Here is a 17,093-nt window from a genome sequence, read left to right as displayed (position 1 = left end):
AAGGATGCATTCATGTCATAATTAATTCTCTCAGAACGTGCCTAGCTCTGCATATCTACAGCAATGGAGCCTCCTGTTACTCTGTTAGTTGTTAATGGACATTAATTGCTGATGGTCACACCATACAGCTTCAGTCTCTTCCCCAGCTGACAAAAATTAGTGTCACATAGGAGGTAAACTGTGTCAGAACTGAACTCAGTGAGCATCTGGAATATCCCACCCTGAGCTTCTAGCACATGCTCTCATTCCAGGAGGTGATTGTAGACAGTCTGATATATTCTTCTTTTTACAGGACCTTTTTGTATGCACATATAATATGTAAATAGTAATAATGTATTATTGACATTGATGCAGCACAGAAGCTAAGAAATCAAGTACACAAAGATGTTCAAAATCCAATTATTGCAGAGGTGTTACATAACACACTACAGAGCAAAAGGGGTTGAATTTTCACTTTCAACGTGGCATCACTCACAGAGTTCCATCTGGAATTTCTCAGCGTGGAAACAAACACATCAGCAGTGGGTGCAGTCAGCCCAATAAACTGTGCTGGAGATGAGGCAGGTTTCAGAAAGCTGCAGGTTTCAGAAAGCTGAAGGTGTCAGCTTCCCTGCATCAACTGCTCTGCAGGCACTGCCAGGGCTGCAGGACATTTCCTGGGGACATTCCCACAGGAATTCAGCTCCAGCTTCCAGTCACTGAGCTCCCCCTGCCTCTGCCCCACTGCAAACCCTCTGCAGGGCTCCTGCAAGTGCAGACCAGGACACTTCTTTTCCTTGTCTTAAATTGGCTCCTGAAGTTGAGACATTTTAAGAACTCAACCCCCAGAAACTCTCCACTTTCTTTGGGTTTGTTTTGAGGGGTTTTTTTAATCCCTGTACAAATTTTCAGCATTTGTGGAATTTTAACTTGGTTAAATTTAAACAAAGTAAAGGCACAGAAGAGAAATCATAGGATCAGTAACTCTTCCCTTATTTCTGAGTTGAAGATCTAGACCTTACTACATTTTTTAATAAATTTTTAAATAATATTCCCATTTGAAAAAAAAAAAAAGGAGAGGAAGGCAAGGAGTTCAAGAGATTTACCTTTGGCCACTTCAGTTATTGTCTCCATAGAGCCATCTGTACATTATCTTGTCTGATGAAAGCCACAACATGAAACCTTATCTTAAATTAATTTGCTTTTACTACTTACTTTAAATTCCAATAAAATTTGACTGCACATTCTCTGTTCTGACACATTCTGAATGTGCTTATCTGCACAACTGAAATCCATGTTTTTCTCCCCAGCTATGTATAAAATAGATTTCCAATAAAAACTGACATGTTTCAGAGGAATTACGAAATAATTTTCAGGGCAGGATTGATACTAATTATGATTGATTTTGATTTCGTTTACATTTGCTAAACTTGCTCTTAAACCAAAACAAAAAAATGAAAGTGTAGTTGGTCTATGTACAGCTATTGGTATATGGCAGATATATTGAAAATCAAAAAAAGCCAAAAATATTTTGAACAGGAGTATTCTCTTTCCTGCCCTAACATTTGTTTCACATTCAAGGCTTCCTGAAGCTTTAAGTGGGAGTTCAGTATGGGTCAGCTCTGTAAGACTCAGATTCATAGGGAAAAGTGACACGTAGAAAGGAGCTAAAAACCAATTCACCTTGGACACTTTAACTGGCTTGTACAATTTGCCACCGTGTTCAATACATTTCAAAGGTATCCCATAATAGCCAGCAGTTTTCTACAAAGGTCACTGTAAAATCATATCCTGTATTACTCCATATTTCTGAAATTGTTCCTTGTCTGCCAGCTGTTCAACTGAACTTTGCCAATGAAAGCAAAGTTTCCAGGGTTATCACTCTGCCCCTTCAACTGCATTATCTACAAAACCATAAACCTGAGTGGAAAAAAAGCTCAGGAAAGGTTTATAAAAGATTCCCTGAGCAGAGGCCGTGTCCAGCCTGTGCTCCTGAGCTGAAGCTGCCTTTGGGCTCTGCCACCATGCCTGCCGACTACAATGGCACCTGGGAGATGCAGACCAATGAAAACTTCGAAGGATACATGGTTGCTTTAGGTAAATGAAGCAAAAATATTAATTAAATGTTAATTAGATCAAGAGAAAATCGTTCCATTCTAAGTCAAATCCTTCTAAAAATTAATGAGGTTTTTCTGCAATGTACATTGTGGCAGAAGGGTTACTGCCAATCACGTTAGAAATCAAGTAATTGTTTTCAAAATTGCAATGATCTAAATATATAAGCAATTGAAGACTGGTAGCCAAAGATGTTATTCTTTATTTAGATAAATGAAAAAACAGATACAGGTGGGGGGAAACACCCCAAACCAACAAATTTTCAGATCTAAAAGCTCTTTTTTTACTCCTGGTATATTCTTACTGTAACTTGCCACAAGTTGGTTAAAGAGGAATAAGATATTCTATAGCAGTAAATTAACAATAATGCCATTATTTAGTTAGTGCTCTGAATTAATTATGGTACAGAGAAGAAAAATTTGATGCTTTAACTGATTTTCTACTAGTTTTACCAAAGAACCTTAATCCTAATTGATTGATCTGTTCAGACTGAAATAGAAGAAATATATAAATACATAAAAATAAACTCTCCTCATTATTCATCAACAATTGAAAGCAGTTGCAATTTTGCCAAAGCTTTAACTCTCTTAAGAGAGAAAGGCAAGTTTCACTACTCGTGGTTTTTAGCTTTTGCATTTGTGGAAAAGAATTCAATAACTTCAGGGACATCTGTAGATAATATGTATAGACACTTGTGAGGCACAAAAAGAGAGAGTGCTTGAAAATGAGAATGATTAGGACAATGTCTTGAATTTCAGGAGAAAGATACACATTAATTGAAGTGATTTTTGTGCATATGTGCATATATAAACTATAAGTTATAGCTACACAATCAGATATAGCAATTTCAAACTGCCAATGAATAACCAAAAATAACCCAACACCAAAACCAGTGCAAAGATGCAAATGCTGTTGGTGAGTCTCAGAAAGAAGTGGCAGGGAAAGGGTGAAAAGATATTCTTCTGCTCTTTTTCTGCCCATTTTCCATTTTGCTGATATTTTAAGTATTAATATGCTCAGATTCAAAGCACACAGGTTTTGAGGGGTATTTTTAATTCATCTGTCCTTTTAATTAATGCATACACATTTCTATACTTTAATTAAAGATTAGGTTTGCCCTCTAAGTCAGAAAGTTTGATTTTATCATAAGCATGTTACAAAGTATTTAAATATACTATAATAGAACTACATATCATTTTTATTGCTTATATTGTTCAAAATGCAGTTATGAAAACCATGCTTTAATAAAACCTCCCTTGTTTTTCTCCAGCAGCTACAAGACAAATATATTAGTCAGAAATAGCATTTCTTTAGAGGTGTAGACATTTTTGCCCTCAGAGAGAACTAAATTTTATGTTGCCTGGCTATAAATCAGCCCCAGAGATACCTTTAATCCACCAGAGCAGATAAAATATACCCAAGAAGTCTTGCATATAAATACTGAACAAGACCATTATTCCCCATGTTTAAAAGTCACATTTTTTTTCCAAGCCTATCCTCTTGCTCAGCTCAATTAGTGCTTCCCAAGCAGGATAATGAATCTAGCAGAAGCAAAGGGCTCCATTAGTGAGTGGCATTGCTGGGCTGGCAGTGATTAACAGCCCCAGAGGATGGGATGGCCAGCAAACCAAACCCAGGACTGCAGGAGCATGGGAGGTGGTGCCATGTGCCCACAGCAGCACAGTCACATCTCCTGGTCAGAAATGGTTCTTGCAGATGGTGATTGGAGCTGCTGGGCAGCCTGGGATGGTGCCAGGGGTGCTCTCCCCATGGAGGCAGCAGAGCTCCAGGGCCAAGCAGGGTGTGCAGGGAACAAAATAAGGGTGCCGAGGAGATCAGCACGGCAGGAAATGTTGACAGAATATGAAACAGAAACTGTCAAATGCTCTACACAAATGCTCTTTTTTGACTTTTGACTTTGAATTTGTCTCCTTTTGAACTGCAATTTATTTGTCTGTCTGCTATTGAACAATAATGGATTTCACGTTTTTATTTGATGGCTCCTTTTTTCATTTCATTCTTTTACACTAATTAATTAACCTCTTGTATGCTCCCAGACTACAGGTTCATCATAAAAGTGACATGCCCAGGTCCTCTTGATGACATACTTATTCTCCCTTGATTACATACCCTGTCTAACATGCTAAATCTCTGATAAGGAATATAATTCTGAGATCCTTCTTTAGTGAGGCAAAAAAGGCACTGTCAGGCTTAATAGCCCCTCTTGTTTCACATTCTCAAAAACATTTAGGTGATTAAACACACCAGCATCTATTCACCCCTGGTTCTATGTTGTATGCTCCCAGCATTCCCACAGATATCCCATTAAGAAATAAATTTATTATCAGTGGAAGAGCCTCAAGTTGAAAGTGTACTTGTAAGCACAAGATGATTTTTATTTGAAATAATGTTTTTCTCTGAAAAATGTTGCAGTAAAAGCACCATTTGAGGAACTATGCTTGACTTACTTTATTTTTTAATGTGTAAATATAAATGCTGTGGGGCTTTATTTTCATTACCAAATACTGGAATTTTCACTCTCCTTTCTGGTTTTTGACAGGTATTGATTTTGCAACTCGTAAGATCGCGAAACACTTGAAACAAACAAAGGAGATTGTTCAAAATGGAGACAATTTTAAAACCAAAACCCTCAGCACTTTCAGAAACTATGATGTGGACTACACTGTGGGGGTGGAGTTTGAGGAGCACACCAAAGGACTGGATAACCGAGTGGTGAAGGTAAAAACCTGGGGTCTGCTCACACCACAGTCAGCTCCAGGAGCCTGCAGTTCCCAAAATCAGCTGAATGCATTAAGTCAAACCCCAATATTTTACAGACATCAGAGGATTTTTATAAAGCAGGAGTAATTTGCATCCTGAGACAGTTTTCTTTCCTGCTACAAGCATTTATTAGAAATGCAAATCAGGATGGCTACTGAGATATGTGAGGACAATCACTAATTAGGTTTTTCTAGTGGGGGATTTTTCCAGCTTTTCTGATACACCTTATATATATTTAGAAAGTAGCAAAATTGTATTTTTACCTATGCATCCTCCTTAAGGAAACTGGGGGTTGATCCCTGGGAATTTAGGACTCCATCAATAGCACTTTTCATTTTGGGATGGCTGGCTTTGCACTGATCACTCTCAGCTGGGCAGTTTTAACAGTTGGGCATTGTTAAAAATAAACCTGCACTCAGCTTTTACTCTTAGGGGAGCTTTGGGAAGGGGCAAGGCAAAGATGTGAGGCAAAGCTTGGAGGGTGGCAGGGCACTGCAGGGCAGGAGGGCAGCACTGGGTGCTTTACTGCCCTGGGGATAACTGGAGGCACCTGAGCTCCTGTCCATTTGTTCAGACACCTTTCAGGGGATTTTGTGGCCAGCACCTGTAGTAAGGGCCATGTTGTAGCCCCTGCCCCACCTCCTGTGGCAGAATCAGCTCCTGGGGGATTCAAGCAAGGCTCTCTCAGAGAACTCAGGGAGGAAAACAATACACACAAGCACCCCTTCACCTCCTGAATTCAGCTTCGTGTTTCTGCATCAATACTGCCTCTGTTTTGCTTTCTTCTCACCCTAAAAGCTTAAGCAACACTTTCAGATGTAGAAAGGCCAGTAGATGTGAAATTTCCATTGGCTGTCCCTGTGGGAGCCTTGCTAATCCAGCATCCCCTTCCTCCCTTGGTCATCACTCACTGAATCTCTGTTCTCAGCCCTGCCGATTTCCACACCTCCATCTCCACACCTCTGTTCTGCCACTCAGCTCCCAGCTGCCAAACTTTGAGAAGCTGAGATCAAAGCTCTCTGTCAACAAGACCTGTTTGTTTTGGCAATTGCCACAGGAGAGTGGCAGCATAAAGGACATGTTTGTATTTGAACTCACATCATCCCTCACTGGAGGGGCACAAATTTAGCAGAAGACATGGCTTGCTCACCACAGATCACTTTTAATTCTCAAAATAACTTTGTGCAGTGTAATTCCTATGATTTCTTCTGAATTATTTCTCATTCACAGCACTGCAAGCCATCAAAGAGTAAGACCCATTTTTTTTTTCACTATCCTGAACATCCCTATATCTAAATTTTCTTTCTGTCTCCTTCTCCAGTGGGCACTGAGTGGAACTAATTCCTGTGACAAAGTCTATGCTTAAAAACACTGCTCCCACATCTCTTCAGATCAGTTGAAGGCATTGCTAAGGATCTAAGGACTCATTAGTTTCATCACTCCTTAAATCCATCAATTAGTGCTCCTCTAGTGCTCATCACCACTACAAAAACCTTGCTCTGCAAAGGGAAGGGCAGGGAAGGGAAGGGAAGGGAAGGGAAGGGAAGGGAAGGGAAGGGAAGGGAAGGGAAGGGAAGGGAAGGGAAGGGAAGGGAAGGGAAGGGAAGGGAAGGGAAGGGAAGGGAAGGGAAGGGAAGGGAAGGGAAGGGAAGGGAAGGGAAGGGAAGGGAAGGGAAGGGAAGGGAAGGGAGTGACGGAAGGAAGTGGCTGAAGGAAGGAAAGGAAGGAAGTGGCGGAAGGAAAGGAAGGAAGTGGTGGAAGGAAGTGGCGGAAGGAAGTGGCGGAAGGAAGTGGCGGAAGGAAGGAAGGAAGTGGCGGAAGGAAGGAAGTGGCGGAAGGAAGGAAGTGGCGGAAGGAAGTGGCGGAAGGAAGTGGCGGAAGGAAGTGGCGGAAGGAAGTGGCGGAAGGAAGGAAGGAAGGAAGGAAGGAAGGAAGGAAGGAAGGAAGGAAGGAAGGAAGGAAGGAAGGAAGGAAGGAAGGAAGGAAGGAAGGAAGGAATTGTGCATTTATAACCCTACCTGATTTAATTTAAATTACAATACTAATTTCTAAATGAATCATGTTATTTGTTTCTAGAGGGCAGAAGGAAAAAGGACGCATGTCATGCCATTACTTTCTGAATTGCACTAAAAGTATTTTCTGGTCATTTCATTAACAAAACAATGCCTCAAACACATTAAAGTTAGATGAAGGTAATAAAATTGGTAGGCAACATTTAAATGTAAAGAGGGCATGGATAATTTAAAGAGCATGTAGCTTGAAAATTCCGTAAATAAGAAAGAAATTAACTGAAATGGAATGAGTTTTGTCTCATTATTAATGGAAAGCTCCCTCATAAGAGAAATAAATCATCCAGTGCTGGACTAGAAAATGAATTAAGCTCCCAATATGCTTGGAGCTTTATAATAACTGAGCTTTCATGGACTGTAACTGGTGTCTAATACGGAGTTGTCTGATACATGGTTAAATACACCCCTAAAGGACAGTGGTTCAAATGCAGAGCAATTCCAGCAAAGTTGCTTTGAATGTACCCTGACACATCTGTAGACAGATAATTCAGCCTGTAGAGAGAACTTTTCCTTGCTGAGGGTTCTCTTGCTCCTGAACAAGAATCAGCACACCCAGGACCTTGTCTGCTGCTGCTAGCCTGAACCATGGCAGAGCAGGGGATGGTTGAGCATGGAAGGGATCTCCTGATGGCACCAGGTCCAACCTGGAGATAGCTGAGCATGGAAGGAATCTCCTGATGGCACCAGGTCCAACCTGGAGATAGCTGAATATGGAAGGGATCTCCTGATGGCACCAGGTCCAACCTGGAGATAGCTGAATATGGAAGGGATCTCCTGATGGCACCAGGTCCAACCTGGAGATAGCTGAATATGGAAGGGATCTCCTGATGGCACCTGGTCCAGCCTGGAGATAGTTGAGTATGGAAGGGATCTCCTGATGGCACCAGGTCCAACCTGTCTGCTCAGGCAGGGTCAGCTACAGCCCATTGTCTGGCTTATGATCACATGTCTTTAAATTTCTTACTAATTGTTTTAATACTGTAGGAACTGACATGTGAAGACCAGGTGTGCCGTCAGACATTTCAGAAAGTACATTAAAATAAACAAACAAATTTAGTGGATGAGATGATAGTAACATACTGTTCCTCTTGTTACTTTATGCAGAGCTAGAAAATGTGTTAGCACTGCACTTTGCAGTACAAGCCTTCAAGTCTTCTCTCGTGAAACCCAATAACTTTTTTCATTAATGGCTTTAAATAGCTAGAAAAAAATGCATTTTTTATATATTGCACCAGTAGCTGTAAACACACTCAACAATTCACCAGTTAGTGTGAACACTTGTTACTCATGTGTGTGAATAAACACATGGAAATGACAAGAAAGCACTGCAAAAGCTTCCCTCTGTCACACTGCTGTCATCCTGAATGCATCTGGGTTTTGTTTAAATGCTTTGGGGTTTTTTTAATGAGGAAATTGGAGAATGATAGGAAGCAACTGTAATTGCGTATTCACATTGTTTGAACTTATTTTTATATGTTCATAAACTTCTGGTGAATGTAACTGAGTTAATGATCTGATTCATGCAGTCCCTGGTGACCTGGGATGGTGACAAACTGGTCTGTGTTCAGAAAGGTGAAAAGAACAACAGGGGCTGGAAGCACTGGATTGAAGGAGACATATTGCATCTGGTAAGGGCTGCTCCACACACCCACAGCACATCACTGAGGCTGCAGCATAGGCTCCGGTTTTCCATTTCAAAGGATTTGTTGTTTTTTTTTTTCTAGTTAGAAAGGTCTTTAGACAGTTCTGATCTCTGAACTCTAAGGAAATTTCTCCTCTGTTTCAACTCAGGAATGCTCCATTTCTGTCCACCTGCTCCCAATTAAGTCAGTGGTTTTTTGCTCCAGTCCACTTCCCTCCAGCCCTCAACCCTTCCTGTTACATTGCACCTCTAACATAATCTTATTCTTATACAATCACTGGTAAAGGAGAATAAAAAAACAAACCCAATCAGATGGCAAGATAAATGGTTGGGGTTTTTTTTCTGAGCCAAGCAATATGAAATTTTAGCACACTGCACTGTAATATAGATCAGAAACCCCTGAATATTCAAGAGGATCCCACAAAGAACCTATACTGCAATTTTTTTTTCTTAGTTCAATAATAAATTCAAACACCTAAAGTAGCAAGCTGTAGCCCAAAGATAGAGGTGGTGAGTCCAAGAGAAGCCAGAAAAGCCTGTGCAGGAACTCAGCAATCAGTGATGTGCAGAAGGATTTCAAAATGACAGTATTGTAGAATCACAGAATCATTAAAGTTGGAAAAGACCTCCAAGATCACAGAAGTCCCAACTTTGACAGAACACCACCATGTCCATTAACCCCTATCACAAAATGCCACATCTACTTATTTTTTGGAACATTTTTCATAATGATAATGATTACAGAGTTTCCTGGGAAAGCAATCAGGAAATGGGCATGACAATACTGGGTGGCACAGCAGGTGGATGGAGAGAGATTCTTGAGAGGAGCCCATTGTTCTGTCCTAAGCTTTGCTGCAAGCAATCTGCCCCTTCACAGGTTTGCTTTACACATGCTTGGTGTGGGCAGTCACAGTGGCTCCCATCTCTGTGCCTGAAAGGGCAAAGACAGGAATTCAAAACCACAAAGTGCCACCCAACTAAAATCTCCTGTCCAGTGCACTTCTGCAGCTCTGCCTGAGCACACATCCAAAAGCTGAACTGGAAAGTTCTGCATGCTGGCACCAAGGTTTAGGCTGAGGCTGGTGGAAACAAAACCAAGCAGATCCTTACAGCAGTCCCCAGAAATTGTCCTGCAGGTTTGGCCCTGCATTGCTGGCCACCTTTCCAGTCCCTGTTTGGCTCAGGAATGGTGCCTGATGGCACCAGCCAAACTGGCTGCAATGTGCCAGCCTTTAAGGGGTCCCTGCAGCCCTGGGCAGCAATGGTGCACTGCTCTGGCCCCTGAGAAATAGCTGGGCACACCTCTGAAGCAAATCAGCTTTTGAAAGCATTCCTGGTTTTTTATTTATTTCCTTGTTTCAGTGCATCTCATGAATTTTGAGGTAACATGAATTATAAACTATTACGGTATATTGTTTTAATAACAGAACATGAAAAAGCCTTGAATTGAAGCAAAATTTTAATGCATTGTTCGTGTTTATTCTTCTTAGAGTTCAATTCATGTATCAAAAACTAATTACTGCAACATGACGTGCATACCTGCTGTTTGGTTACATATAATGCACTTTTCTTACTGTTCTCTGTTTCATAAGCATAAGTTTTTAATGCAGTGGCTCAGTTGTAGCAATTTCTGGTGGGATCTGATATCTATGCAAAATAAAACTTCTACCATTATATACTTACTAATTGTTTTAATACTGTAGGAACTGACATGTGAAGACCAGGTGTGCCATCAGACATTTAAGAAGAAGAACTAAAATGGAGCAGAAAACCTCCCAGATTTTCATTACAATGTTATGCTGTTATGTTTTGTCTAAAGAGAAGAATGAAGCCAGATTTTCATTCCTTTGACACTTCTATGTGAAGATATTATGTGCCTGTTTATGGAAACAAACACATTTTATAGAAATAACATCAAAGAGTTACATACCTCATAAATTCCTTTACCTTTCAGTCCAAGTTAAATAAAAGTAATTGTCTTTCAAATTATGTTTCCCTGCATCTCTATAATGACTTCCAGAGGAATGTCCATTAGCAACAAGGCTGAAAATTAACAGTCACAATTATTTCAGTCACAGCCTGTGTCTCCATAGTGCTGTATTATCACAATGTCTCTGGGTGACTGATTAACACTGGATATTCACTGGACTGTTTCTATTTAATTTAGTCCTGGATCACTAAGTCCACAGTTTCAGGCAACAGAATGCCTCACTGAGCACAGTACATGTCCTTTCACACCAGGACTGTTCCCTTGGATTTGGCCCAGCCAAAAGCTGCTGCTGATTATCACCTGATCAATATCTCACGGCCTTTGTGAAGTGCTGCAGCTCCTCAGTACCATCCTAACATGGATCAATGACAATGCTGTAACTTCCAGTTAGAACTGGCAGCCTAATAACCATCCCCGTGGGGAAATCTGCTGTTTGAAGCAAACCCTGCATTGAAGAGTTGTTCCATGGTGTGAAAAGTAAGGCACACTTAGGACTGTGAGAGGAAAACTGCAGAGTATACACAGTCTGCATGTACCCTGTGCAGAAAGAGTGCCCAGCATGCTGCAATCTTCACCTTGTACCCCCTTTCAGACACTGTAAAAAGAAAAATCTTTTCCATGCAATTCTTCCCAGTTTTATTCAGGGTTTTTCAAAAGAATTCATGTTCTTTGCTAAAGGCAAGTTTAAGTTAACCATGGATGATGAACACTACTTCAGTAGATAGAAACTTTTATTATTCAACAAAATGTGTGCACACCTTCCCCAGAAGAGCTTGTATGCCCAAAAGCTCATCTGCTTTTTCCAATGGCATGAATTATTCTAATAAAATACACTGTCTTTCCTACAACCTTGCCTTTCAGATATAAAAACTTCCACATCAGCTTTAGCACTGTTAAGTTCCCTCTTGTCCATAGGCTCCCATCTCTGTTTAGTATGGGAGGAGTGAAAATCCACTGAACAGATCAGTGGCTCAGTGGAAGTACAGAAAATATGTGAAAAAGCTTTGGCAGAAATGGAGGAGCATATGCTTTCTCCTCATCTCCACCTGCTCCTCAGCCCACTCACTGTCAATAGCTCAGGGTAGGAAAGGAGGGAGTCTCCCAGCTGAACTAGGTCACATCTGCAAAAATCTGATTAATGTACCACCAATACTTCTATGGCCACGGCCACTATCCTGGTTCCAGTTGGGACTGAGATAAATTTCATTTTAGTAGCTAGTACAGAGCTGTGTTTTGGATTTAGTATGAGAATAATGTTGATATCACACTGATGGTTTAGTTGTTGTTAACCAGTGCTTCCTCTAAGCCAAGGACTCCGCGTTCCCTGTTCTGCCTGTGAGGAGGAGCACAGCAGGCTGGGAGGGAGCAGAACCAGGACAGCTGACCCAAACTGGCCAGAGTGATATTCCACACCACAGAACATCATGCTGAGCACACAAATCTGCAAGAAGGAAGGGGAAAACTGTTGTGTTTGGGATGGCATTCCCCAATAATTCCTTGGTCTTCCCAAGGAGCTGTTACACGAGATGGACCCCACAGTCCTGGACATGGCTGAACACCCACCTGGGAAGTGGAGAATGAACTCCTTGTTCTGCTTTGCTTGTGCAAGCAGCTTTTTCTTCACCCATTAAACTGTCATTAGCTCAGCCCTGGAGTTTTCTCAGGGATTGGCTCTGTGGTGCTGAGTTGCCAGCTGGAATTAAATCACGACAGGCATAGAAGTGCATATGTCAGGATATTTTTATGAATTGGACTTTGCTTCTCCTGATAAAAGTTGACTTGGTATCAAACTTCCTGTGTCCGTTGCCTGGGCAATGCTTTCATGTTAGATTGCACAGAAGAAACTGCACTTGGAGTTAGTAAACTCCTTATTTTGTCTTATTCAGCCCTGACCTGGACTTTTCAGTAGAAATGCTTTCAATTCATAGTTCTCAGTCTCTGCTAGTTACAAGGATAAAAAAGTACCACAGCTCATTAAGCTTTCAAGTTATTATCAGAATGTAGTCACTAGGAAACAAAATGTGCACGTTATAACCAGTGACATTTCTCCTGGCTGGTTCTTGCCAGGAGTAACCCTGTTTGTAAATTCACACCAAATCATAAATCCAAAGAAAACCTTTCATATATCACAAGGAACTATCATCAATGATGAGTCTGAAGAGGGAAAGCAAACATTCTTCAACTAGTTTCTTACTATGCTCACTAGTTCTGTCTAATGGTTATGGTTCAGAAGTAAAGGAAGCAGGCAATTGAGCACAAGTAGACTTTGACTGGGAGGAAACTGGATCTGACCCTATTTTTTTTGCCTAGCTCCAAAATGAAAATTTATGACTTTTTAACAGGAAGTGAGGAAATATGCAAGCTTTTTTACTCTCCAAAACAACATTTTCTTTTTGCACAGACTGATACACAAGAACTTGCAGCCTCCTTCACAACTGCACGCACAGTGCTGGAGACAGAGATATTCTGTTGCATTCTAATTCCTTCCAAAGTTATCCTTGTTTGCATCATATTTGTGATGTTAGGCTGGTCTCTAAGCTGTTCAAAGTCCCTTATCTCCTTGTCAGCAGATTAAATACTTGTGCTGGAGGAACAGACCTTGCTGGTAAATCAAAGAATGTTCATTCACATTCTTTCAGCCCTCTGGCACACAGTGCTGTCTCAGGTGTTTTGAAGGATTACCATTTGCATGGCTTCTTTATTCTTTTCCTCACAGAGAATATTGCTCAAATACAGCCCCAGGAAGGGAATTTATCAGCAACCTTCTGATCCAGTGTAGTGGGATGACCCTGGATGGATTCTTGGAACCCATCAGAGCCTCTCTCTCTGCCTCCTCTCTGCAGCTGCACAGGGGAGACCAAAAACAACAAAGGGTTCATGGGCTGAGATAAGGACTGGGAGAGAGATCCCTCACCAGATACCATCACATGCAAAATGGGCTCTAATTAGAGATATTAATTGACTTTATCACTAACAAAACAGAGCAGGATAACAAGAAGCAAAATAAGATCTTGAAAACACCTTCCCCCCACCCCTCCCTCCTTCCCAGCTCTACCTCCTGCCCCAGTGGTGCAAGGAGACAGGGATGGGGGTTATGGGCAGTTCCTCACCCGTGGCTTCTCCTGCTGCTCAGGGAGGGGAGTCCTTCCCCTGCTGCACGTGGGGTCCCTCCCACAGGACACAGTTCTCCAGGAACTTGAACTTCTCCAGTGTGAGTCCCTCCCACAGGAGACAGTTCTCCAGGAACTTGAACTTCTCCAGTGTGAGTCCATCCCACAGGACACAGTTCCCCAGGAACTTCTCCAGTGTGAGTCCATCCCACAGGACACAGTTCCCCAGGAACTTGAACTTCTCCAGTGTGAGTCCATCCCACAGGAGACAGTTCCCAGGAACTTCTCCAGTGTGAGTCCATCCCACAGGAGACAGTTCTCCAGGAACTTCAGCTTCTCCAGTGTGAGTCCATCACAGCCTCCTCCAGGATTCCCCTGCTCCAGCCTGGGCTCCTACATGGGCTGCAGGTGGATCTCTGCATCCCTGTGGATCCCCATGGGCTGTAGGAGGATCTCTGCATCCCTGTGGATCTTCTTCCATGAGCTGTGGGTGGATCTCTGCCTTCCCCATGTCCTCCATGGGCTGCAGGTGGATCCCCACAGACTGTGGATGGATCTCTGGCTCCTCCATGCCTCCATGAGCTGCAGATGGATCTCCATGGGCTGCAGGTGGATCCCCATAGGCTGTGGGTGCATCTCTGGCTCCTCCATGGGCTGCAGGTGGATCCCCACGGGCTGTGGGTGCATCTCTGGCCCCTCCATGGGCTGCAGGTGGATCTCCACGGGCTGTGGGTGCATCTCTGGCCCCTCCATGGGCTGCAGGGCACAGCTGCCTCGCCTCAGGCTGCAGGGGGATCCCAGCTCTGGTGCCTGGAGCACTCCTGCCCCCTTTCCTCCCTGCCCTTGCTGAGCTGCTCCTCTCCCACGTTCTCACCCCACTCTTCTCTGGCCACAGCTGTGCAGTTCCCTGTTTCTCCCTTCCCAGATCTGTTGTCCCAGAGGTGCTCCCACCATTTCTGAGTGACCAGCCCTGGCCAGCAGCACGTCCTTCTCTGGAGCTGCCCGGGCTGGCTCTGCTGGACACAGAGGAACCTCCCAGCAGCTGCTCACAGGAGCCACCCTGGAGCTCCACCCTGCCAAAGCTTGGCCATGCAAACCCAGTAAATCCTGAACAGAAAAGCCTGAGCAACTCAAGACCAATTCCTCATGAATGTAGTACTGGGGAAACAACCAGTACCATTACCTGTCACTGGGCTTTTCAAATGACAATGACAAAGCTGTGTGGAACAAATTTTTAAGGTGGAATTTCTAAAAACCTCTGCATTGAGCCAGCTGGCTCTGCATTGAGGCAATTTTTCTTCCATAAAGTTAAGCATTTTATTGCCAACTGCTAAAAGAAGAGAGCAACACTGCAGGCAGAGGCTGTAGAATAATGTTGTTAAAGCTGCTACCAGGTGTGTTCTGTGGCAAAGCCCCACAGTGCTGCCTTCCTCTGCAGCTCTGGAGGGTCACAAACATGCACAGAATGCCTTCTGAATTTGCCATGGATATCCTGGATGCTCTGCTTCTTGTCAGAGATACTCCACTGCCATCTGGCAAGAAGTCTGAGGTTTTTAAATCAGCATTTACTTCAAGATCTGATGGAGACAAAATTAAACAAAAAAATGTTGCTTAGTAAGATTTATTTGTATTCTTCTAAGCAAGGGGATATATTTTCCTTTAGTGGGGAGAGATTGATAGAAAGGATTTCTTTAGCAAGTTTTTTTTTCCCACTAGAAGAGATTATTTTCCTTAATTTGTGACTGACTTAAAGGGCAGAGGTTGCAGATACCTTAATTTCAGCTTGCTGATTACTTCTTTCTTATGCAGATTGTGAGGATTAGAAGAAATCATTTTGTGAAAATTAGATTTCAAATAATACTAATGAGACAAGCTTTTTAATAGCTGCAAAAATTTTGTCAGTTATTCTCTAAATAGCACATTTGCTTTAATTATATCTCACACTGCAGTGCTTCAGTCACTATTAAATAGAAATGGGAATGCAATAGATGACAGTAGATATTCCAGAGTTCTTCAAGGTAGAGGAATCCATGGAAAGATGAGGAGCTTTGTCTCACATGAGAGCAAACATGGCTTCACTTGGAGAAAGAAAATAAACATGGAAGGAATAGGGGCACACTCTCCTCCAGGCTCCAGGAGAGGAAAAGATGGACAGGACAAGAAGGAGCAGCCTGGAACTGCAGCATGGGAACTGCAGGTGGCCATCAGACAGTGCCTCTGCTCTGCAAAGAGCTGCAGGGCTGCAGGAGACTGGCAGATGAGACTGGAGAGTCTCTGTGCTCCCACCACAGAATCCACTTTCTTCAAACCTACCAGTGTGCCTGCAGCAACAGCTGGCAAAAAGACTGGCAAGAAGACCCCACAGATATCACAATTCTGACTGCTTTTATGGGGGAAAAGGGTCCAACAGAGTCCCTGCAGTAAGAGAAAAGCTACTGATGTATGGCAAGACCCAGAGACAGGAAGATTGGAAATTCTCCTCACCTGTTCTCATGCTACTGTACTTTGGATTTCTGCAGGGTTTGGTTTGGGTTACAGTCTTTCAAAGAAAGGCTTCCTGAATGTCTGATAAACCCTTCACAAAGGTTTTTCCTGTAAACTTAGTTATGACTTCAGAATTAAATCATGGCATGGAAGTTAAATAGGATGGCTCCCTGTGAAAGCTGCAACAGGCACACTTTTAATGTGCAGTTCCCTTGCAGCCTTTGTCACTGCAAACAATTAATTGTTTTCCTGTAATTTCTGAATTGTCTTCCCCTGTCACCTCTATTTCATTCACTTTTGGGTACACACATGTACCATATCCATGGGTATGTATATATATTTATGCATCTTTACACACATGTATTTACATCCAGGGGTAGCAGGGTTCATAGGTGCCCATGATATTTGTTTGCCTACACCCCCACATCTTTTGAACCAGCTGCCCAGGGCAGACTGGTCAAGCAACCTGACTGTAAAGTATAAAGTCTCTAAATGTAATATTTCTGTAATATTAAGTGAAAATTAATAGCCTGATAGAACACCTCCAGTAAAGGAAAGGCTACAGGGTGAGCTCATGTTTACCAAGTCCCAGAAAATAATTTAGGATAAATGCCTGTAACCATGGAAAACCTTCAGCTGGAAGCCAATGAACTCAACCATGAGATAAAATCCCCTAGAAACCAAGCTTTGGTGGTTCTGCTGCTCACTGTAGCACTTGCTTCATTGTCTACTTTACAATATTTAATATTTTTTCTACTTACTAAATGATATGATTTGTCTTTTTCTGGCTGTCTCTCTAGGACCTGACTTGTTTTTTCAAAATTTGCTCATCTTTCCTACACATGCGTAGGGGAAAAGAACTTTAATAAGGAAAGGATATGTTTTCTCTTGAGTGCCATAAAGCCAAAGATTGCTTAAATTTC

General features: G+C 42.3%; 1 protein-coding gene across 1 annotated transcript; it reads left to right on the top strand.

Moving 5' to 3' along the window:
* Positions 1–2,003: 2,003 nt before the first annotated feature.
* Positions 2,004–10,343, top strand: RBP2 (retinol binding protein 2). The gene is made up of 4 exons (XM_036389015.1): positions 2,004–2,076; positions 4,655–4,833; positions 8,471–8,572; positions 10,290–10,343. Exons 1-4 carry the CDS (start codon positions 2,004–2,006, stop codon positions 10,341–10,343), a joined length of 408 nt encoding a protein of 135 aa, XP_036244908.1.
* Positions 10,344–17,093: the final 6,750 nt, after the last annotated feature.

This window comes from Molothrus ater, chromosome 10 (assembly GCF_012460135.2).
Source record: "Molothrus ater isolate BHLD 08-10-18 breed brown headed cowbird chromosome 10, BPBGC_Mater_1.1, whole genome shotgun sequence".
NCBI lineage: Eukaryota > Metazoa > Chordata > Aves > Passeriformes > Icteridae > Molothrus > Molothrus ater.
The sequence above is the reverse complement of the archived record's forward strand: the minus strand, read 5'-3'. Positions and strand labels throughout refer to the sequence as shown.

Coding starts and splice junctions, on each gene's coding strand:
- RBP2 (XM_036389015.1), top strand. CDS start 2,004: ATGCCTGCCGACTACAATGGCACCTGGGAGATGCAGACCAATGAAAAC. Junction 4,834..8,470: donor TGGATAACCGAGTGGTGAAG/GTAAAAACCTGG, acceptor TGATTCATGCAG/TCCCTGGTGACCTGGGATGG. Junction 8,573..10,289: donor AAGGAGACATATTGCATCTG/GTAAGGGCTGCT, acceptor TTAATACTGTAG/GAACTGACATGTGAAGACCA.